The sequence below is a fragment of the Chelon labrosus genome (assembly GCF_963514085.1).
Source record: "Chelon labrosus genome assembly, chromosome: 10".
In the NCBI taxonomy this organism is placed as follows: domain Eukaryota; kingdom Metazoa; phylum Chordata; class Actinopteri; order Mugiliformes; family Mugilidae; genus Chelon; species Chelon labrosus.
In genome coordinates this window covers 4,351,512-4,374,861 of record NC_140360.1, presented here as the reverse complement: position 1 = coordinate 4,374,861, position 23,350 = coordinate 4,351,512, and the positions used below count along the sequence as shown (strand labels likewise).

Sequence of the window (23,350 nt, the reverse complement as noted above, 5' to 3'; positions counted from 1 at the left end):
TATTTTCACCATCCATGAATTCATTTTCACCTATTTTCTTTCCGTTTCTTTGTAACCATGCAGGCAATTGTGGCCAGTAAAGCCAGTCAGTTTACTGGTTACGCCCAGCACGATGCCCAGGAGTTCATGGCGTTCTTGCTGGACGGACTACACGAGGACTTGAACCGCATCCAGAATAAACCGTACACGGAGACGGTCGACTCGGATGGACGACTAGATGAAGTAGGTGGTTTCAGTAAAATGAGCCACTTTTGAGAAAGTTTTCTTTGGATGAACTGCCTCCCCTGACTCATTTCCTGCTACAAGCTTCCCAAGCCTTGGCCTCTAATGTGCTTTATCCGTTGGTGCAGGTGGTGGCAGAAGAGGCATGGCAGAGGCACAAGATGAGGAATGACTCCTTTATAGTGGATCTCTTCCAGGGCCAGTTTAAATCCAAGCTTGTGTGCCCCACGTGCTCGAAGGTAAATGATTATTCTACAAAAAATACTTTCCACAAAAACTTTTGCTTAATCTAAGAAAATGCTTTTGGATTTCTTGCCATTTTAAAGATGATGACGAGCTTTCTTTCTTCTTCCGTCTTGTTTTCCAGGTGTCTATCACCTTTGACCCCTTCCTCTACTTGCCTGTCCCGTTGCCCCAGAAACAAAAGGTGCTCTCAGTTTTCTACTTCGCTAAGGAACCTCATAAAAAACCCATCAAGGTAAGAGAATATAAGCGGTTTCAATTCTTAACGTAAAGCACCGTCACAGTGACTAACAAGATAATGCAGAAATGTTCTCTTTGTTTTGAGAAATCCTCCGTGCGACCCTTCTTTAATGTTTTTCTCTGTATCTGTATGTGCGTCTCAGTTTTTGGTCAGCGTGAGCAAGGAGAACTCCAGCACTGCTGAAGTCCTCGAGTCCATATCCAGGAGCGTGAGGGTCAAACCTGAGAACCTCAGACTGGCAGAGGTTAGATATTTAAAATATTCGTAATTTCATACTAACTGACCCTTTGTTGGCTTTAGGACTCCTACCCCAAGTCCCAACTTTGCCTATGTTACTGTTGCAAGGCCAAAAAACAATAGCCATAGAAAAATATCACAGTCTAGAGGTAACACGGTAGCGAGATGGCTAACGTTAGCAACTGTGCTAGCAAAGTTTTGTCACCGTATGTTTTCGAAGAATCACAATTGCTAGTTTTAATGCTATCTAAGTGTACTGGTATTTTACAGCAAAAGACCTCGGTATTGCTATTGCTTCTCTAACTCATAGACTGTTAAAAAAGAGGACACCATGACAGATCCTCCAAAGCAAAGATGCCGCTGCCTCTATCCCTGGAGTTTTAGCATCAGTTTGACCAATGGGAGGACGTGGAGACCCATATTTAACCTAGCAACGGTAACATAGGAAATCGTAACTTTACAATGTGTTGGAGATCCTTGTTTAGTGGTCACCAGACCAATCAGAAGGCCCATAAAGGGTCAGATATGTGGGTACAGTTATTAAAGTTATTAAATATAATGCTCTGAGAGCAGTACAGTGGTAGCCACTGTGGACTTGCTCAAAGGCTCATTTTTTTTCTTCTCCTCAGGTTGGGAAAAACCGCTTCCAGCGTATGTTCCTGCCATCCCATTCCCTGGACACAGTTTCCCCCTCTGACATGTTGTTCTGCTTTGAGGTGCTTTCCAAAGAAATGGCCAAAGAGCGAGTGGTAGTGCTCAGAGTGCAGCAGGTAAGAAGAAGCATATCCTGATTTCTGCATTTCTACATGTTAAATATGCCAGTTTTTTTTTTTTTTTTTTACAGACATTAAACATATCTCTCTTTGCCCTTTAGAAACTCCAAGTCCCCAATATCCCCATCTCAAAGTGCGCTGCCTGCCTAAAGCCTCCAGTGTCTGAGGAAGACAAGCTGAAGCGGTGCACTCGCTGCTATCGCGTGGGCTATTGCAATCAGTAAGTTGCCTCATCCTTTCAGATACATCAAAAGTGTAAGAAGCAGACTATTGGGAGGATAAATGCTAATCATTTAAGTCTTTCTTTACTTTAAATCCATGCCATCTTTTTGACCACGTCTTCGCCCCTCTCCAGAGTATGTCAGAGGACCCACTGGCCCAATCACAAGGGTCTGTGTCGACCCAACACAGAGAACGTGGGTCTGCCTTTCTTGGTCAGCGTGCCAGAGTCGCGACTGTCCTGTGGCCGCCTTACCCAGCTGCTAGAGGGTTACTCCAGGTACGCAGTCGAGACAATTTGCTTATAGCTGTTGGGACAGTGTTGCAGATGTTGTACAAGTATTATTTATCTTTCTAACACACACAGGAGTCATTCTCATTTTCTATTTTAAAAGAATAACAGAGCACAAAACGAAACTCACTGTTACACCACATTCATTCACCTTAATGCCTCTGTCTAGGTTTTCCGTCAACGTGTTCCAGCCGCCTTTCCAGTCAGGCAGGACATCCCCCGAAGCGTCCCAGTCCCGTGTAGATCTTCCCTCAATGCTGGCTGGCTCTTCCGAGGGTCTTGAGTCGGGGGATGAGGCCGTGGGTGGCAGCAGTACTGTAGGAGCAGACGGCCCGGAGCCCGAGCGCCACTCTCCTCTGCCTGAATCCCAAGCAGAGTGCGCTCAGGCCTCAGCCGTCGGCTCGGGGGAGTCGGATTCCCTCTCCTCCTCCCAGACGGCTCTCTCCGCCACGCGGACCGCAGATTCGGGATTCTCTGAGTCCATCTCCTCCACGTCCTGCTGCTCTCTGGACCCTCACGCCGAAAAAGAGACGTCCTGTGAGAAGGCAGTGCGACCAGAAGGTAAAGACGTGACACGTGGATGTTTCTGTATCTTTGTGATTTTTTTGCTCGTCCATAGTCTTATTTCTGCCTCTTGCCACTTTTTGCAGCTGCAGTAACGGGGTATCAGCACCCAAGTGAATCGGCGTCGGGTCATGCCAGTCAGTTCTACATAGCTCTGCTGGACTCTAACAACAAGGAGCTACGGCTGGATGAGAAAGGTATGACCAGAAATTAAGTTGTTTTGGTACTGTTTCCATATTTAGTGGATGAAAAATGTCTTTGATGTAAATCTATAGTAATGTTTGTGGCATCTTATTCCCCTCGGACTTTGCATATAAGCATCTTTCTTTTATGTGCTAATAAGAAACACCAACATTGTTTTTTTTCCCCCTCTACAATAACAATCCATCTTCAGAGGACGCTCTGTCAGACGTCCCTGAAGATGCGACCCTGGAGATGGTGTGGAAGAACAACGAGCGTCTGAAGGAGTATGTGCTGGTGAGCTCCAAAGAGCTGGAGTACGAGGAGGACCCCGGCTCTCTGAGCGAGACGGCCAGAGCAGGACACTTCACCCTGGAGCAGTGCCTCAATCTCTTCACCAAGCCAGAGGTGCTGGCACCGGAGGAAGCCTGGTAGGAGTCTGTAGTTTTCTGATTGGGTGACAGAAACTAATGCTTGTTCCCCACTCCCTGAGATAGTCTTGTCACCAGATCAGAGGAATGTTTACCGTCAGAAAAAATGTCAATGTCATTGCAGTGTCCTAAATTAAGACAAATCAAAACTTGAACATATAGGAAACGGAAGAGAGACTATACTAACAAATTTACTTAGTTCACTTCACCGTGAACAATATAGTGTAAGTGCGCTCTGCAGATGATAAACAAGCTTACTGGTTTTGACGTTTCTGTACTGGACAACAAATGAACAACAAAATAAACACGGGGAGAAAAGAAAACTACTTTCTTTATTATTATTTTTAGCCTTTTAGGTTTAGAACAATATCTGGTAAATGAAATTGGTTTAGGGACCGGTCTGTGGCTAGAGGTCCTGACAACAGATCCTGCACGAGCATCCAAACTGAAAACTATAACTCTGCCGTCTGTTTTTGAAGGTACTGTCCAAAATGCCAGCAGCACCGCGAGGCCTCCAAGCAGCTGCTGCTGTGGCGTCTCCCCAACGTTCTGATCATCCAGCTGAAACGCTTCTCCTTCAGGAGCTTCATTTGGAGAGACAAGATCAACGACATGGTGGACTTCCCCGTCAGGTAAATAAAAGTTTTTATTTATAGACTTTTTCATTTTGCATGAAACGGGGCAAGCGTGCGAACGACTGCACAAGGCACATACCAAATATCTGTATATATGTGTCTTATTGGCTAAATAAACACCACATGTTTTTCCTCAATTTCTGCGTATGGAATAGGTCATTCGTCCCAGTGAGTGAATGTAATAGACAATATTAATAAAGAAATCAGGAGTGGGACAATTTTTCTGAGGCCAGGATTTTTGTAATGACTTTTTTTTTTTTTTACTCGCTGCCAAGAAAATTATATCCTCTGTACTTAACTTGTTCAAGGTAGAGAGTTGTGAATGTTGTGCTAATGCTACAACCCAAGATTTTTGAAATTGTGGACACCTCTTTCCCAAAAAAAATCAAAAATATGTGGACATGACCAGGGATGCACCGATCCGATATTGGTATCTGTATCAGTCCCGACATTGGAGAAAATTCTAGATCGGGTATCGGTGACAGTGGGCCCGATTCATAGGGGTAGATCTAAATACTACAAGCTATAACACAACCATCTTCATTAGTGATGCACGATATATCGGCCGCCGATATAATATCGGCCGATATGGTCATTTTTTTACACATCGGTATCGGTCAGGTGTAAAAATAGAGCCGATGTGAACAGGCCGATAATTATTCCTGTGTATTTGATGTGTGTGCAGAGCTAGTGAGCGGAGCTGAGCGGTGCGAATGTCCTGCTCCTCGCTCAGGTGGCTGTTCAGTCGGCCGCTCCTCCGCTCAAATTCACGTCAGGCCGCTCCGCTCAATTTCGCTCCCCGCTCCACCTAAAAGTCCTCCCCCGCTGCAGCGAAATCGCTCCACGCTCGCTCCAATTTAAAAGAGGGAGAAATAACCCTATCAGTTTCCTTTCTAAAATATTTCACGAACTCCATCTTGCCATGGCAATTTTTTTGAAAATGAACGGTTTTGGTTTTATTAGGAAGAAATGAATTCTGGGTGGATTTGGGCACGCGTCAGGCTGGTGGTGTGAGCGGTATCGGAGCGGAACAGAGCGCCCGCTCCGGCCTCTAAATTAACAAGCGCTCCGCGCTCCACCAAAATTCCATCCGCTCCGATCCGCCCCTCGCTCGCTCGCGCTCCGCTCACTAGCTCTGATAGCAGTAGCTTTCTTCCGCTGCTTAGCATTAGCTAGTTTTTCATATTCTTTGTAGGCTTCGGGATGCTTGTTTTTTAAGTGGGTGATCAAATTGGTTGTGTTGAACGATTTGACACGAGCTCCCCCTCGCATCACCCGGCCTTCACAGTCATTACATACAGCATAGCGAGGAGTCATTATACAGCATAGGATCCTCTTCAAAGACTTTGAAAAATGACCAAACAGACGACATCTCTGCTCAACTAAAGATTTTTCAATGTTTACAGAAAACAGTATCAGTCATTTTATTTTGCTAAGTGGCTTTGGCCATTTTTTAGGCCTACTACTGTACCTTAAATATTTTTCAATGTTATCAGAATACAGTATCAGTCATTTCTGAAAATAAAATGCAAAAGTAAAAGAAAAAAATGATTTATTGATGATTAATGATTTTGATTATCATAAAAATGTGTTTCATATATATATATCGACATCGGTAAATATCGGTATCGGCCATAACAGCAATATTAACATCGGTTATCGGTATCGGCCAGAATTTTTACATCGGTGCATCACTAATCTTCATAAATGCATTTCACCCTAAAGCGGTCGCTGAGTTTGTTGAACTGAATAATCAAAAAAGGAGGCGATATGAAGCAGCTAACTTTGAAGGAGATGAAGGAAAGAGGTGAAAAGCTTCCACCTATTAGTGTGCCGGCAACAAAGATCACTGAGAGGATACTGAACTTTATAGTTATGGATGGGCAGCCTGGCTTTCTGTATCGGTGCATCCCTCGGTATGACCAGAAAATATGTCCATGATCAGCCAAGATTTCTCTGCTTTCCCTCCAGGAACTGAGCTGCATGCCAGTTAGTTTCTATTTCTGTTTTGAGTTGATGAAATATCCTGTCAGGTTTTTCCAACACAAGTCCAAGAGTTGGTGGAAGAAGACTGTTACTCATTTTCCAGGCAGTCAGCCACATGTACCAGTTCTCTTCCCCATCTTTGTTTGACACCATTCTGTTGTGTCCTTATTCAGTCATCTCATACCAGCTATGATCTTTTAATATAACCTTTAATAACCCTTTGGTGATTCTAGTCTCCTATATAGAGCATGGTGGTTTAAACTGATGTTGTCTTTCAGGAACCTAGACCTGAGTAAGTTCTGTATCGGCCAGAAGGACGAGATGCAACAACCTCCCATCTACGACCTGTATGCAGTCATCAACCACTATGGAGGAATGATAGGAGGACACTATACGGCGTACGCTCGCCTCCCGAGTGACAAGAACAGCCAGCGCAGTGATGTTGGTGAGTTGTTGCTGTTAATCAGGTTCATTCCTGTAATGCAGGGGTGTCAAACTCATTTTAGTTCGGGGGGGCCACATACAGCCCTGTTAGATCTAAAGCGGGCTGGACCACTAACATAACAGAATAATAACCTATAAGTAACCAGACTTTTTGTATTTTAGTGCAAAGAAGAACAAGTAAATTAGGAGAATGTTTACTTTTAATAAATGATCCTTTAAAAAAGTTTGGAAACATTGCTGCACTCTATTCAGTCCTTATTTAAAGTACTACAGGACATAGACGCTGTAACTTACGTACATAGCCAGCACCGGTGCAAGCCATTTATACTCGTGCGCTCAGTCTGGCTCGCTCCAGTGATTCCCAAAAAATTTCATGAGACCCTGGTGTCCTGGTTACCGCAATAACGCGGCTATTGGATTTGGCGACAAATAGCTGCAGCCTGTGCAGTTTATATACATGAATACCAAACATGACGTGGTATTCTATGTGCAAATGTACGTAAGGTTAAATAAAGTATCAGCGAATAAATCAAATTTATAGTAAACTGTTGGCTTTCAATCTAACTTTGCTAACTAGCGCTTATAAAGTTTACCTAGTTAGTGATACGTCAGGAGTCTTTTTCTCCGGGTTTTGATCAACTCTTTAAATAACTGTAAATCTCTATGGTTTAAAAAATCAAGAGCACTTTTAAAAAGTGGCGGTAACGTAAAGTTTAATCAGTGAATAACACTAATGGCTTCACATGCTACGTGAGTTGTCTGAGCCTTTTTCTCCGTCAGGTTAAATACAGCCGATGTATGTAGAGGGTCTGGGGGGGGAGGTGGCTTTGGGGAGGAGAGGGAGGAATGTGCAAAAATATTTCTTATTCGTTAGGAGACCATGGCCGAGTAAATTAGACCCTGGCGGGCCGCCATAGTATTTAACAATGTATGGGACACACGGCTTTCTTTAAAAACGCCAACCAAAACGCTAGTCGGCGCTGTGTCTTTTTTGCCAGTTGGGTTAATTTTTGTTTCTACTTCCTGATTCACTTTCACGGAAACTTTCGCCGGAATTTTGCTGAAGACAAATGTTTGTATCTCCGAACCTCCTCAGTTAACCTTTCCTCCACATGTTCCATCGTTATTGATCCAAAATGATCAATTCGAAAACTACGGAGATGGAGAAGCAAACAGAAATACTAAAGGGGAAACGCGCTACTACCAAATGGACCAATCACAGCTCTTGTGGTCTGCGTCGCAAGAGCTATAAATGTTGCATTCTGTCCTCTTCTCTGACTAAAACAATGGACAAATTAGGAACAGCAGTTGCTTTCATTGAAGTCTTCTATGTAATTTTCAGTTTGGGCCAGACCAATTAGACCCTCTGGCAGGCCGCTTTTGGTCCGCGGGCCGTATGTTAGACACCTGTGTTGTAATGGATGCTCGTTCTTTCATCTTTTCTAAAACCCACTCACCTTCCCTTTCCTCTTCTCCCCTCCGTCTCACAGGCTGGCGTCTGTTTGACGACAGCACGGTGACAATGGTGGAGGAGAGTCAAGTCGTGACGCGCTACGCCTACGTCCTGTTCTACCGCCGACGGAACTCCCCCGTGGAGAGGCCGCCGCGCTTCCTCAGGCCCGGAGCTGAGTCGCCCACTAGTGCCGGAGCTACTGCCAGCCAGGTGAGAACCTTTAGCTGAGAACGCAACCACATGTCTTCAACGTAGGTTTGAGGATTTCCCCCCGTACAGACAACATGTTGGGACCAGGGTTTAACGCGGAGTATGGGGAGAAAATGTCCCAACAGCAGAGGACAGACGGGTTGAAGTAGTCTTGTTTCAGATACGTCCTATCACAGTGAAGTGTTGCATGCGTTTTATTCCATGTGATCTAGAATCAACGTGAATCAACAACTGATTTTACTATTCATACTGTGTGAGTTTCAGTGTTTAAATCCACCTTTCATGGAGTTTGGGAAACCGATGAATGTCTCAGTCAATAATGAGGAATCAGCGGCATTGTCCAGGTCTTACAAGAGATGCCTGAGTGTTGAATGTCTTTTCAATTTCAAGTCTTGACAAAAGCTCTTGCTCTGAGATATTTAATTACAGCCCAGTGGGTTCATAAAGGATAAATCCATCACTGATGGTCTGTTTGACAAAGCTCAGCTCTCAGGCAGCATTACCATCTTCTGACCTTTTGTTATTTTCTTGTCTTTTTAGCATCTTAAATGAATTGATTTTTAATTATTAAGGGATCCCTGGTACTTCAGGATTGTAGTTGAGTATAAAACAACCTCAACCTAAATACTTTGGATAATTTAAAAGCAAGAGATACACCTGTTAAATGATCTACCTGTGTATTTTGTGGGATCGCTCGAGTTCATTGAGCCAAAAATTTGAAGAGCATGATTTATTTATTTATTTATTTATATCCTTGGTGTCTTGTGACAAAAGAGCCCGTTCAAACCTTGCATTGAGATCCAATCTGATCACAAGTGGCCAGCGTAAAAGACAGGTGTGAACAGGACGCATTGAGATCTGATCTCAGACCATGTTTGGAGGTGGTTTGGTTGTGTCCGCACTCCTTTGGTTGTGTGAACGCAATGCGTCCTGAGTCGCATGTACTCAACAGGGGTGCCCCTGCATCAGTTCTGCCTCATTCATTCATTCAGGGAAAAAAAACACACACACGGCCGCTATCACAAATCATCAAATCAAGTTTCTGATTGTATTCGTAGCTTTTGTTAGACCACGACTGTTCCCAGAAGCTGACACCGGTTTCCGCCAATCGCAGGCCTCTCTAATATGGCGGGAACTGGAGGAGGACGAGGAGGGGCTCGACCGGGGCCCCCGCGGGCTGTTCCGCTCTGCGCTGAGGAGGAGGCAGAGGAACAGGGATGAGGAAGACGAAGACAAAGCGGGAGGGTCTGTGCGCCGGCACCGCGGGCAGAGGATGTCGGACTATCCCGACGACGACTGCGTGCGATACTTTGTTCTGGGCACGCTGACCGCAGTGCTCGCTCTGTTTGTCAATTTGGTCTACCCTCTTTTTTACAAAGCCAACTGGACCTGAGCTGTGACTGGTCGGTTGCTCCACGAGTAATGTTCAGATAGAAGGTTTTTAACAACTGCAGCCTTTTTAAATAAAAACAGAATGAGTTGTTGATCTTCAGCTCAGAGAGACCTTTTAAAAGGCTTTTTTGGCGCCATTTCACATATTAAAGAATTAAAGGGATGATGAGAAAGTTAAAGCTGCAGTAAATTGTAAACTATTCACTACAGTGCATTGTACTTTTCCATAACTTTGCAGTTTTTAGTGTCACATTTTTGATAGTAATATTCAGATGATCCTCTGTGACAGCCTTAATCACCTACAGTGTATATATGGAACTGTATATATGTCATTCTCGACCTAGAAACGGTAGTTTGCACAAAAAAAGTCCTCGACTGAAGGACCAGGAAGACTGTGAGATTACATTGAAAGCTCTGGAAAGTGCTCAAACTTTAAGAAGGATGCAGTGTGTGAGAGCAGGTCTAAAGAGTGGCTGTTTTTTTTTGTTTTTAATCATGAGCCGTCTAGATTTTTGTGTGACCAACAGCTGTTTGCCTTTTCCATGTCCTCAAATAGAACACAGATTGATTTTTGGGCCGCCATTGTGTGTTTTATTTTATTTTTTTAATTATACAGTTTTAGCAGCATGTTACTGTAGTAAGTTTGGTTTTACTTCCTGTGTCTTCTTTTCGAAAATGTTTTCCAGAAAATGTGTTTTTGTTTTGTTGAACCTCTTTAAGCCATACTCAAATGGATGATTTTAGATTCTCAGGATGAGTGTTGTTGCCAGGTGACTAGGAATTAACCGTCCACTTCTGAATGTAACGTAGCTCAGCGTGTTAACACGGTTCTGATCATGGACAGTTTTGAAAACTCTAAAACATTACATTTAAACTGATGAAGTTAAAAAGTGGGAGTAACCTAAAAGACGTTGCTTACGTTGACCAGCTGCGATGATTTTATTCTGTCATTAACGCTAAAAAAGAAAAATGCTTCTTTCAGACTCTAAACTGTCCACAGATCATTTCTTTGCTCTGCAGTCGTTTTTAGATGCGAGTGTGTGTTTGGTTCTCAGGGAAATCTGTGCTTTTTCTGGTACCGAGGCAGCGCAGAGCGACCTATGTTTGCCTTAAATGCTTCACACACCGAGAGCATCATCAGACTGTATGAAGTGCGGTTTATGCTTCTGCGGGACGTAGACGCCGTAGCCTACGTACGCAGCCTACGCCGGTGCGAGCCATTTATACTTGTGCGCTAATCAGTCTGGCTCGTTCTGTAAAAACTAGTTGGCGCTGTGGCTTTTTTTTGCCAGTCGGGTTAAGTTTGGTTTCTACTTCCTGCTTCACTTTCACCGAAATTTCGTGGAAGACAAGTCGTACAAGTCGTTTGTATCTCCGAACCTCCTCAGTTAACCTTTCCTCCGTCTTTATTCATCCACAACAATCAATTGGAAAACTGCAGAGATGGAGAAGCAACCGGAAACACTAAAGCGGAAACACGCTGCTACCAAGCGGACCAATCCCAGCTCTTGCGGTGTAGTCGCATTTCTGGGGAGGTGCGCGTCAGGCTACGGCGTCAAATTGTCGCAGAAGCATAAACCGCCTGTAATACTTGATTAAGATATATGCAATGCTGAATGAAGTCTCGCTGTCTTGTGCACTAACTTGAAAATGTGAAATGTCCCAGAAGCGGAACAGAGGTCGAATATTGTTTTTATTTTGACCGCTGTTCTCAGACGTCTAAGTGCTGATGGGTTTTAGTTAACTGCATTTAAATGGACCTGACTGAAGGAGAGAACTGTGTGTGTGCGTGTGTGTGTGTGTAGTACTATTTAATTGCAGAGAATAATCACGACTTGTATTTTGTGAGAACTCTATCTGTAATATATTTTGAGTTGTTGCAAGTACTGTATTTAAAAGCTCCTGTTTTCATTCAGCTGCAATAATGTGGATACCTCCATCTAAATGCCAATATATGAAGCTTTGTCCTACTTCAGGAAATAAAATCTCCATCTGTTCATCGTCTTAATCGTCCGTTCTTCAAGATTAAATCTCCCAGAGTACCGAAGCAGCACGATTTATTGTCACCGCTGGTTTTTTTATTTTACAGGCCTCTAGCCAGTCACTGTTCGGGACCGACCTGGATCCCGAGGGGCCGCCCACGTTGACCCCCGAGGTGCCCTCCGACCTCTTCGCCCACTCCGGAGAGTGCGCGGCGCCGTCCTACAGCAACATGGAGGAGGTGGACTAGCGACCGGGGACCGGATCTGACGAACGAAACGCCAGGAGAGCCGGCGATCCGAAGGGTGCTCGTCGGGTTCCACGGGCGTCATCAAGGTGTCTGCGAAACTAAACGACAAAAAAATAAGGAAAGGTGCAATGCTAGAAGATCTGGAGGTGGTCTGTGAGGACTGCACTCACTGGTGAAAGACCTTCGGACGCACACCATTAATATACTCACATTTATAAAGACTTAACAGCTGCATATGTAGTTCTGTCTGTGCATATAGTGACACAGAAGCTAACACACTTGTATAATCTCCTGTTAGCAGCTCGCAGTAAAGCTGCCGTTCAAAAGGAGCTCCTCCTCAACCACCTGACCGAGCTCCGTGGACGCCTGGCTTCCACGCACCGACGCACCTTGTGGTCTGGTTTTAAGCTAAATGAATAAAAAACTAAAATAAATAATAAAAAACTCCTGCTAACCTTGATCCGACCTGTTAATCTCCAGCTAAAGCTACGGCCGACTATTAGGGTAAATTTGGACAGTTTGAGTTATGGTTGTTGTAATTATTTTTTATTATTATGTGTTTTTTCTTTTGTTTTTTTTTTTTTTAAAGTTTGGTTTCGCTGGTTTGATTTGTTCGTGGCTGTGTATTCAGTGAATTGGAAATGTAGCAACTGATGTATAAAAAGGAAGAAGGAGAAGAAGAAGTGAGACGGGTGCTGACCAGCTTTTCTTTCGTCAAACGGAGTCGACGCGGTGCCGCTTTCTAAACTTCATTCTGCTTTTGTTTTACTCTTTTTGTACTCGTTTAGATATTCGATCCTGTGGATGCAATCGTAAAAAGGCTTCAGTGTGAACTGAACTGTGCATGGCTGCATGTTCATACAGGCTGTAACTCTGTTCAACGCCCCCTCACCTGCCCTCAAGCTTCACCACATTTCATTATTTCTGTTTTTCAGTTGTTTGTTTGTTTTGTTTTTTTTGTTTTTTTTGAGTGGGTTGTCCAGTCCAGTCTCACCCCGCCTCCTTTGAAATGAACTGCGTATATATAAAGTGGGGATCATTAAGAATGCTGCTGTGGATACATATAAATGGTTAATATAAATAAAAACAATTTTGAGAATTGCTAAAAGTTGTGAGTGCTGGTTTATCTTTGTCTGCACACAAACGACTTGCTTCAGGAAAATGTCCCAAAGGTCCTTAGCCAGTCATTTTTATCCATGCTCTGCAGTCAGCAGCTGGAATTTACCTTGTAGTTTTCTTTAAGGAAATATCTGCTAGTTTTGAAAAGGTTGCGGTGAGAATATCATTTATGTTGATACTGATCTATCAATATCAATATATACTTATATATGATAGAGCAGCTATATATAGTAATGAACTATTCATTACACTAATACATTTCATAATCCAATCTACATTATACCTGCCACATTGCCTATTTTTTTGTCAATCTTTGTAATTAAATTTAATTAAAATTAAAAGAAGATTAAAATGCCATCTAAAAAAAACGCATTTATTTATTCCGTATTAGAGTAATTAAGTGTTGTTCACTTGGTAGCTGTTGTCTTTTGTCATCCTAAGTTTTCACTCACAGAATTAAATAACTATAATAACCTGTATAACATATAGTTACCAATTCAGAGATAAAAAATAAATATTAGTTTTTCAATTTATGATAGAGCAGGTATACGTGGTAGTTTTTTCCAACGTAAAAACGATCCTGCTTGAGTAAAAAAATAATATAATAATAAAACCAAACCAACAGAAATGTTTAAAAACATTCCAAATACAATTATATAATTAATTTTGTTCTAAAATAATAATAATAATAATGATAATAATAATAATAATAAAGAAATAATTTAATTTAATTTAATTTAATTTAATTTAATTTAATTTAATTTAATTTAATTTAATTTAATTTAATTAATTTTAAAAATCCTATAAGCAACATCTACCTCGAGGCGGTAGGGGGCGCTGTTTAACGCTTTTCCGCAGCTTACAACTCACTGGCCGGATGCAGAAGAAGAAAAACAGAGAAACAGGAAGTACCGGCGAACGCGATAGACCTGGATAGACCGTACCGGTGAGTTTTAGCTGTAACAGTTTCAAACTACCGCGTGTCGTTTCACTTCGATGGCGGACATCGGTGAGAGCAGCGGCTCCCGAACGGAAGAACACGACGGGACAGAGGGCGGACATGTCCCCGAGCCCGGTTGTGGGACAGGTGACCCCGCGGTGACGGTCCCTCTCGGTCCCTGGTCCTCAAATCACAGCCAGCCCAGTAAAAAGTTAGTCCTGCATGTGGACCTCAACAACACCATACTGGTGTCGGACGCCGTGACGGCTCAGTGGACTGTAGCAACTCTGGATTATTACCTGACCACTGTCACCTGGGGGAAGATGAGCCAACACGGTAGGACAGAGTGGGACAAGACACTGTGGAAATGATTTGAATAGCTGTTCTCCTCATCACTCAGGAACGCTAGTTATTTGTTCACTCAGCTTCCGGTTTCGTGTGACACATACCAAACTCCATTGTAAAAAACGGTCAATTTAAGACCCTTCTCTTTTACTTACTGCTAACCTAAAAGTCTCAACTATTTGAAATGTTTGTCTATCATTGACATAAAACAACATTACTGGATAGGCCGAGTGGAAGGTCAGCAATAAAATAACTAGATGAAATCCCTACAATTGCCTGTTTTTATGTTTTTATTGTCAAAATGTGGAAGTGGACCTTAAACTACACATTTTTCCAGTGAAGTTTGGCAGGAAATGCCACCCACTGGAAACCATGTATTTCAGACTAATTGAAGGGTTATTGTTATTTTATGGGTCAAGTAATTTTCTAAACTACTAAATAAACCGAATCATAATCAGAAAAGAGTTTTTTTTTTCTCCTGTTTATAGAGTTTTAGGATGAATAAAATAATATAAAAAAGGACTATCTTAAATGAATAGTGTAGTTGTCACTATGTTCAAAATATCATGTATTACAGAACCGAAACTTATTTCTATTTATTTCAGTGAATTGAGAGAATTGGAAATAGTGAATCTGACTATGAGACGATAATAATAATATTAATAATAATAATAATAATAATTGCTCTAGCAGTTTTAAAAAGTGATCCCCTCTCTTCATTGTCTGTGTCTGCTCACCGATTGTTTCTACGTTTAAAACCATTCACAAAACCTCTCGTCTCTTTGCAGGGAAGTGGGAATGGCTGAGTGACTCCCCCTCGCTGCTCCCACCCTGCAGCGACGCTGTCAGCTACTACTCCCAGTTTGGACACACGGCTGCTTTCACCTCTGCCGCCGGCCGACGCTTCCGAGGCGTCCGGGACGAGCACCTGGAGCTGCTCCTCTGGCCCGAGGGCGTCAAGGTAAGCGTGAGATGAGAGGGATTCAGCAGCAACTAGCTCCCCTGCTGTGACCCAGGATGCATTGTGTGTTCACACTAACAAACGAATGAGTCCAAAATGTGTCCTGGACCGCCTCCAAATGTGGTCTAAGATCTAATATGTGCACTCAAGGCTGGCCGCAGTTACAAACGGCAATAATTACATGTTTAATATTCACACAGTAGACACGCTTCCTGTTTAAACTCGTGTTTAATTTACGTCTGGAGCTAACCCGCTGAGCTTGTTTTGCCTCATCTAACACCTGCTGCTGTGGTGACATTAGCGCTGTAAGCCTGTAGTCACGTAGTGTCTGACTGGGTTTGGTCTTCTGTACTCTCAAGGAGCCAGTACTTGTCTTTTTAACTGCACCACATGCCGAGCTCCTCGTGAATCGCATTAAACCCGGGGAATACTTTAACTCTGATGATGACTCAAGTAGACAAGTTTCTTCCTTTAAAAGCAAAATGGGATGCTCTGTAGCCTTTAGCTTGATCTAGTGGGACGAGTTTCTGTATGAGACCATTCCCACAGTTTATAACCCAGGTTCTCTGTCATTCTGAGATCTTGACTCGAGTAGACGCAGATAAAATGATCAGGGTTATTATTCAGACTTTAAGAAGCTCCTCCAGAGCCTGTGTTATCCGTCTATAATGAGTGAACTGACCTTTCATATGTCAGATCGGAGCATCTCCCCTTTACGTAGATCAAACTCTGTGTTTGTTTTAGTTTTAGTGTATGCTTAAGATGCTTAGTTTTTCATTTATTCATCGGGAAATCATATTTTTTGACAACCCCTGCCGTGATCTTTCTCATTCTCTGTTCACTTTGGCACTTTATGACCCTGCTGCTCTTCTACAGTCAAGTTATTTCCTGTGTGCATGCACGAGACTTGCAAAATGCTGCTGCTTTTCGCCATTAGACCTGCCACGGTCGAATCTGCTCTGCTTCCCGCAAACCAGCTCGACCGCTTGACTCGATCACGCGGCGCTGACTGTTCCCTGACTCTCCTCGTGTTCCCCCACAGGCCGACAAAGAGCTGTCCATAAAAGCGGAGGACGGCCGGCTGTACCACTGGATCCTCCCCTCCTTCTTCCAGCTGCTCAAAGACCTGGCGCGGGAAGGGCGGGAGTTTGCCGTCGTGTTCCGAACGTTCGGAACCGATCTGCCTCGAGTGCTGAGAGCCGTGTCGCGGGCGGTGAACGAAGGGGCTCATCCGCTGTTCCCTGACCTGCCCGACCTGAAGGTGAAGTAGGAGTTAGAACGAGACTGTCCCACTAATGTCTCTCAGTGACATGATTCTAGGGTCAGTTCAACATGTCCTAACTCGGGATTAGGTCTAGTAATGGCAATAAAACCAAGGAAATGAATCAGGTGATGACTCAGTGGAAGCATTGAGGTCAGTTTTTGTGATCACTGAGCTTTACACTCCTCTTTTATTCCCTTATTTGTTTTTAAAGGTCAAAGTCCAGAGAGGTTTTTGTTGTCAATTCAACCATATATAGAAGGAGCAGGACGTGGTGAGATGAGAGGACGTTCCTCTGGGACCATGGAGCTACATGAAGACATAGGACTAAGTGCAATGCAAGGGACTGAGCATAAAGTGCATGTGTTTTTGCAACAGTTCAAACAGTACAAATCAGTGCAAAGACAAACAGTATAATACAGAGATTACAAAAACACTTGGGAGACAGTGCACTTACAAAAAGACAACAGAGCTTTCGTAAAACGATGGGTTACAATTAGGGATGCACCGAAGAATTTCGGCCGAAAATTGCTGTGGTTGTTTCGGCGATAAACTTCTGTCCGAAAATGGCCTGAAAGTGCATTTTCGGTTTTCGGACGAAAATTTTCAGTGCATCCCTAGTTACAATTCATAGTGTTGTTTCAGAACCATGCACACATATGCAACATACAGTGTATGCAGATTTTCGCCCAAGTGGCTGGTAGCTGCAGAGACGTCATCTTGCAGAGCGTGACCTTCCGTGTCCTTAAACACGAGACCTTTCCCTCGACAAACATACATCTCCGGCCAACTGGAGTGGAACACATCGATTCTGAGAAGACAGCGGAGGTTGAAAATGGACAGACGATTGGGATGGTGGGGGGGGGTCTAGAGGTGAACCTGTCAGGCAGAGTTAGCTGTGTGAAGGAGCTCTCAGTGGAAATCTTCTTCAAACGGCCTCCTGCCAGATGCTATTCACGTGTGTGCACAGACGGAAACGGCAGAGGAGAATCAATCACAGGAAATCTGATTGGACGTCGGGTGTTTTTCTGCCTCGGCGACTTTTCTGGGTGCAGCAGCTTCGATTTCATGCTCTTAGATGTATGTGCAATTAAATTCGTAGAAATTAAAGCCAGCGCCATGCATGTATATATTGTCTTTTGTCTATTGTCTATTGTCACGCAGACACAGGGAGAACATGCAAACTCCACACAGAAAGGAACCAGTCGGACCCAGAAACTTCTTGCTGTGAGGCATCAGCGCTAACCACCACGCCACTGTGCCCCTACTTTAACCGCACTTTAGACAGAAACCTAAAAAGTGGAACTGAAATTTGCAGCTGATGGTGGTTCTGAATGGAAAAAGCGAAAGACTGTCACCAGTGTTATGCATAGTAAGGGAGACATTTGCAATCAGGTCAGGAGGTCCTTGGGAAAACATGTGGCTTTAACCCTCGTACCCTATGTGCAGCGTGTCCGGTCGCCATGTCCTGGAATACTAACGGGCTTTACGCTCACGAACTAAGCAACATTTAAGCATTAAAACTCAAATAATAAAGCAATAGATAGATTCTGACCCAGTTTAAGACTCAATAATAAAGCTTTAATTAAATCACCTCAATCAACACAGTATGCCACTAGGTCTCAGGGGTCCTGAAGGTTCCTGTGGTTCTACCTTTACACCAGAACTTACGACTCTTCTCCCCTTTTTCCTCTTTCTGCTTCGTCTTCTCGCTCTCGCCTCAGCTGAGCGTGGACATGACGGCAGGAAAGATCCGCTGCAGCAAGAGGGGGATCGTCGTGAGTCGAGCCGAGGACCGCGTGTCCTCCCATGACGGAGAGAGAGCTCTGTACCAGTACTTCAACTCGGTCCAGGGCATGGTAGGCTTCCAGGATCACTACGACTGGTACGCACAACGTTCCTCAGCGCGGCCATGACCGTGGCTTTTTACAGTCTTTTATTTATTTCTTTTTCTTTTGATGCATTTTTTTCATATCTTTATGTTCCCGCTCCTCTCTCCAGGTGGGCTGCTAATACCTACTCCGTCCGTGGGGGGAAGCCATTGTGGGTGGACCCGTTTGACCAGCACTTTCAGCACATCTTCATAGATGACAACATACGGCAGAACGACGAGGATACGGTTGTTAATCCCAAGGTACCGACACATCTTTTAATACTTTCTCAGGCATGTTTGGAACCTTTTAAATTCCTGCCTCCGTACAAACAAACATACATTAAGGTCCTGTTCAGACGTCCAACCTGGGCAATCTGATCCCAAGTGTCTAATTTTAAGCACCAGTGTTCACACATGCCCCCTAGCCAGCACTTGAGATCTGATCTCAGTTATGAATACAAATAAAACTCATTGGAGGCTCAGTAGAATATTAGAACAGCTGCTAACTAATGGATCTCTACCAACTGCTGTTTCAGAACCATGAACATCTGTTTTCTGTGTCATGACTTGAGAAGCTGATGCATGTTGTGTTGATCACCATCCTGACATAGACTGTATATAAATATGGACTACACGTCTCCACTTCCTTGCATTGGTCAAACTGACGCTATTTTCCCGGGGATATGGAGCGGCGCCGTCTTGCGACTTTGTAACCAGAGTCTGATCGGTACAGTCCTAGAGTGGAGCCACGTGTAGCCGTGATATCGATGCCCCGCCCACACTTCCTCCAGACGCACTTGTGTTTTCGTTTAATTAATACTACGCTCTGCTCTACCTCCACTAGTTACAAGGAAATGTTGAATTGTACACCGTACTCATTTTTAAATATTTTTTTACGTCTCTCATGGTGTCACTGGACTGCTTTATGGAGCAGTTGGCATGGCAACTGGTAGTCGGCATTATGTCACAAACCACGTTTTTAAACTTATCCAGAAAATTGACACTTGAACATACATCAGTATTATATTAACTACCTAAAAAAAAATATTTGATGTGTATTTTAGTGTTTTAGTTCGGCCCAAGTCCCGCCCACTAACATGGAGGGGGTGGAGCTTATGACCTATACTGCAGCCAGCCACCAGGGGGAGCTCTACTTACCTTGGCTTCACATTAGGGGAGCAGTTCTGCCGTCCATCTTTATACAGTCCTGCACAAACATCAGTTTCTAATCGAAACCCCGAAGTTTCACCGCTGTCCCGTTTGGAAACACATCAACGTGATCACATCGATTACTAACCATTTTTTAACGTCCTAATCACACACGGTGTACTTGTAGTAAATTATTTGATTTGTTAATTCTTGTTTCAACATCTGCAAGGGCAGTGACACTGTTACGCTGCAGCACAAACCTCAGTTATGTCTATTTTCCTCATTTCTTAGCCACATGTTTTAATTTAACTGCTGACTGTGCTGTTTAGTTATAAGTGAGCAGATTAAGTTTCTAAAGTGTTTCTGATGCAGTGCGCTCCCATAATTTTAGGCTGGATTAATTCTGCATTGCTCAGTAGATGACTAGTTGTGTGATTGATCTGTGCCAAGATGTGTCCGCCAAGCTGGAAGTTTTCATTCTGCTTTTTTAGAAACCGACTAAAAGAAGAACCGGGCCTTCCTGATTCTTAAATTGGAAACATTTCAGATCTGCTTCAGAGCTGTGTTTGCGTTTCTCAGGTGTTCTTGGACCCGGGCGGCACCGAGACCCGTACGGCCTGCATCTCTGAGCTGTACGACCTCACCTTGATCCAGACCGACCTGCTCCGGGCCATTTCCGACCCGACCTACTTCACCCAGCGCGTCCACATCTGCCTGGAGAACTACGAGAGGAACCTCCAGCAGGGGGCAGGCTAGAGCGCACGTCCACCCTTTCACTTCCTGTACGTCTGTTTGCCCACGAGACAACCTCCAGTTCAGATCATAAAATCTGAGGACGCAGACACACAACAGGCAATATGTAGAGCTATTTAACACAAAGCTAGAAGAGTTTAATGAAAGGCTTGGGGTAAAGAAAATCAAATGTACGGTGGTTACATGGGGAGGAGGGTTACGTAAATTTGTGTGTGCTAATCTCAAATATTCTTTAAAAACTTCCAGCGACAGGCCGCCAGCTGATACGAAGTGCCCCGTGCTGTCTGGTGTCCTCCGCTGAACCACAGCTCAGAGAGTTTTTGACTCATTTAAGCTGTGAAGTGTTCGGGGTCGGACTCTTTAAAAAATGCAGCAGGGGCTCTGTGACTAATCACTCCACAGGATAATCGCTCCGTCCCTGCGGGGTTTGTGGCTCGCAGCATAATTAGGGTCAAGCTGAAAACCCTTCAAGTCTTTTATTTATTTATTTTTTTTCAACATCACATGCAGCTTCTCCTTTGGGACCATTTGTTGAAGCTCGGTCACTGTCACTGCATAGTTTACCTTCTCTTAAAAACCCAAAGGTGATACTTGAATATTTCCAGATGACTGACGCGTCTGATTACTGACTTACTGGATGAAAATATTATAAATGTAATCATAAAGAGACTCTTAATGACCACTGGCTCAAACACTGAGCCTTGGATATGATCTATTGAGAATATGCTTCTATTAAGAATCCTAAAAAAACAGATTTCCTGAAGTTATCGAGTATCTGTGATGCACTTCGTCGGGGTTTAGCGCACACAGTCTTCTCAGATGCACTGAGACGTATCGTAAAGGTTTGGGATGTTTATTTTTAGATTAGGAAGGACTCTTGTGTGCAAAATGTTGTGGAAGCTTTTATTTTTTAGAGGATGTTTATTGTTTCTCCCAGCTTACTGGGAGATTTTTATTTGCTTTATTTTCCTCAGGTCAGTTTTATAGAGACAGCTGAATGGCAACGGCATCAGTAAAGAAAATATATATTTCTAGTTTAGTATTCCTGGTTCTAGTTTAAAGATGAAGGTGAAAGTGATGAAAATGCGGTGGAAGTTTTAGATTTTGTACATTTCTGCATAAAAATGACTCCAAACATCAGCGGAAATCCTAAAATGTAGAGAACCTGATCGAACAAGTCAGAAGAGAAATATTGTGCTTGTGTAGTTGTTTAAGTTAATTTCATGGGCAAGATTATTGGCCAGTTAAAGACCAATTAAAGTCAGAAGTGTTTCCAGATCAATGTAGACTCAGGTGTGGTTCAGTTCCTGGTTCAGTTTAAATAAATCAGGGTTTTGTCTCAGTCTGATCTTCACAACACATGTTTGTGGAAACGTATGATAGAACAGACAAAGGAGCTTTCTGAGGAGCTCAGAAAAAGAGTTGTTCATCAGGCTGGAAAAGGAGTATGGAATCCACAAATAATCCACAGTCAGACAGACTGAGAACAAATGGAGGAGATTTAAGAGATGACTGTTACCCTCCACAGGAGTGGTCCACCAACGAAGATCACTCCAGCATCAGAACCTTCACCTGTCAGTGACACATGGGGGTGGTAATGTCTTTATTTGGGCCTGTTTTTGCTGCATCTGGACCAGGACGGTTTGTTATCACTGATGGACCAATGAATTCTGAATTATACCAACAAATTCTAAAAGAAAATGTCCATGAGCTGAATCTGAAGAGAGACTGGGTCATGCATCAAGACAACGAGCCCAAGAACAAAAGAACGGTTAAAGACTGAACTGAAGTGGTTCTGTACTGAGGAATGGGCTAAAATTCCTCCAAGCTGCTGTAGACGACAGATCAGCAGTTACTGGAAACCAACTAGGGGATCAAATCACGCCAGATAAATGCACAAGTATAATATTTCCTTCGTTTGATTGGGTTCTCTTTGTCTACCTGCTGATGTTTTGAGTATTTTCTACATTTTTTTTCAGAAATGTAGAAATTCTGAACATCTTCTCCACGACCACAGGATGTGTCTTTAGACATGGTTGTTTAAGAAATGAGAAGCTGCTCATTGCATCAGTTGGGCTTAAATAACTGAAAGATAATCACCCATGCAGTAATTATCCAGTAGGAGGCTCCTACCTATTTGCACGTTCCCTTTTCAGGAGTGAAACTTGAGCTTATATGAGGCTGCTTTACTCAAAGTCTGCTAATGAAGTTATTTTTTTTTTTTACTTTGCACAAAAAGCGATATGAGTTGAATGTAACCAGCCAGTTTTACACAGTTTTTATACAGATCCAGATGAAAGAAGCAGTGAAATACTGTGAACCGAGGTCACGGCCTGATGGCGTTGTTCTCATAAACAGTGACTCCGTCTAACATTAACATTCTCATCAAAACTTGAAAAAGTTGTAATATTAACATAAACTTTGTTTTTCATTTATTCATTTATTGCTGATGTGTAGTATTACTGCAGAGCTAAATAAAGTGTTGTTAAGAAGCTTGGTGTTCTGTGATGAAGATGATTTTTAGTGACATTGGTTTAATTTAAAGCAGGGGTGTTAAACTCATTTTAGGGGTCACATACAGCCCAATTTAATGTCGGGGGGGGGGGGGGGCGGTAACATAATAGAATAATAACCTATAAATAACGACAACTCCAGATGTTTCCCTTTGTTTTGGTGCAAAGAAGAAGAAGTAAATTATCAAAATATTTACATTTAAAACATTTTATGGACAAGCTGAATTTTTTATTTTTTTTAAGAAAAATAAGTGCAATTTCGGCGCATTGCTGCCATCTGCTGTTCCCTCCAGTTTCTCCAGCTTCCTCCCACCATCCAAAGACACGCTGGTTAGGTTCATTGGTGATTCTAAATTGTCCGTAGGTGTGAGTCTGAATGGTTGTCTGTCTCTCTGTGTTAGCCCTGTGATAGACTGGAGACCTGTCCCACCTCTCGCCTCAATGACAGCTGGGATAGGCTCCACCCCCCCTCCCACGACCCTCCAGAGGACAAGCGGTTATGTGTAAGTTTTGCACTTTTGCAAATTCGTCCCTGTTTTGGCCCGCGGGCCTTATGTTTCACACCCGTGGTCTAAAAGATCAGGATTCAATCCACGCTGGAAAACCAATGGGGTCCCGAGGCCATGGCTGGATGACAGATTTTCAGATAGAGGTCGTGTCTAGATCATTGATATTGATCTGTGT

The 23,350-nt window shown here is 43.3% G+C and overlaps 2 protein-coding genes across 4 annotated transcripts in view; both read left to right on the top strand.

The window, feature by feature from the left end:
* The window catches only part of usp19 (ubiquitin specific peptidase 19), a 28,338-nt gene extending 15,918 nt beyond the window's left edge, over nucleotides 1–12,420 (top strand). For 2 of the 3 annotated variants that reach the window (XM_084553534.1, XM_084553533.1), the window contains exons 13-26: nucleotides 64–222; nucleotides 351–461; nucleotides 590–700; nucleotides 849–950; nucleotides 1,573–1,713; nucleotides 1,818–1,936; nucleotides 2,072–2,215; nucleotides 2,397–2,788; nucleotides 2,878–2,988; nucleotides 3,186–3,402; nucleotides 3,882–4,034; nucleotides 6,302–6,468; nucleotides 7,958–8,130; nucleotides 11,612–12,420. In XM_084553534.1, coding sequence (XP_084409660.1) covers nucleotides 64–222; nucleotides 351–461; nucleotides 590–700; nucleotides 849–950; nucleotides 1,573–1,713; nucleotides 1,818–1,936; nucleotides 2,072–2,215; nucleotides 2,397–2,788; nucleotides 2,878–2,988; nucleotides 3,186–3,402; nucleotides 3,882–4,034; nucleotides 6,302–6,468; nucleotides 7,958–8,130; nucleotides 11,612–11,752 — 2,241 coding nt within the window. In that variant the 3' untranslated portion in view covers nucleotides 11,753–12,420. Of the gene's footprint in view, nucleotides 1–63; nucleotides 223–350; nucleotides 462–589; nucleotides 701–848; nucleotides 951–1,572; nucleotides 1,714–1,817; nucleotides 1,937–2,071; nucleotides 2,216–2,396; nucleotides 2,789–2,877; nucleotides 2,989–3,185; nucleotides 3,403–3,881; nucleotides 4,035–6,301; nucleotides 6,469–7,957; nucleotides 8,131–9,188; nucleotides 9,398–11,611 lie in introns of those variants that run through there. The other variant, XM_084553535.1, reaches the window with a different exon arrangement.
* A 1,420-nt stretch (nucleotides 12,421–13,840) lies between these two features.
* Nucleotides 13,841–22,682, top strand: LOC311494770 (uncharacterized protein). The gene is made up of 6 exons (XM_084553993.1): nucleotides 13,841–14,147; nucleotides 14,945–15,117; nucleotides 16,160–16,378; nucleotides 18,103–18,263; nucleotides 18,380–18,512; nucleotides 19,980–22,682. The coding sequence occupies exons 1-6, from the start codon at nucleotides 13,868–13,870 to the stop codon at nucleotides 20,154–20,156; spliced, it is 1,143 nt and encodes a 380-aa protein (XP_084410119.1). The 5' UTR covers nucleotides 13,841–13,867; the 3' UTR covers nucleotides 20,157–22,682.
* Nucleotides 22,683–23,350: the final 668 nt, after the last annotated feature.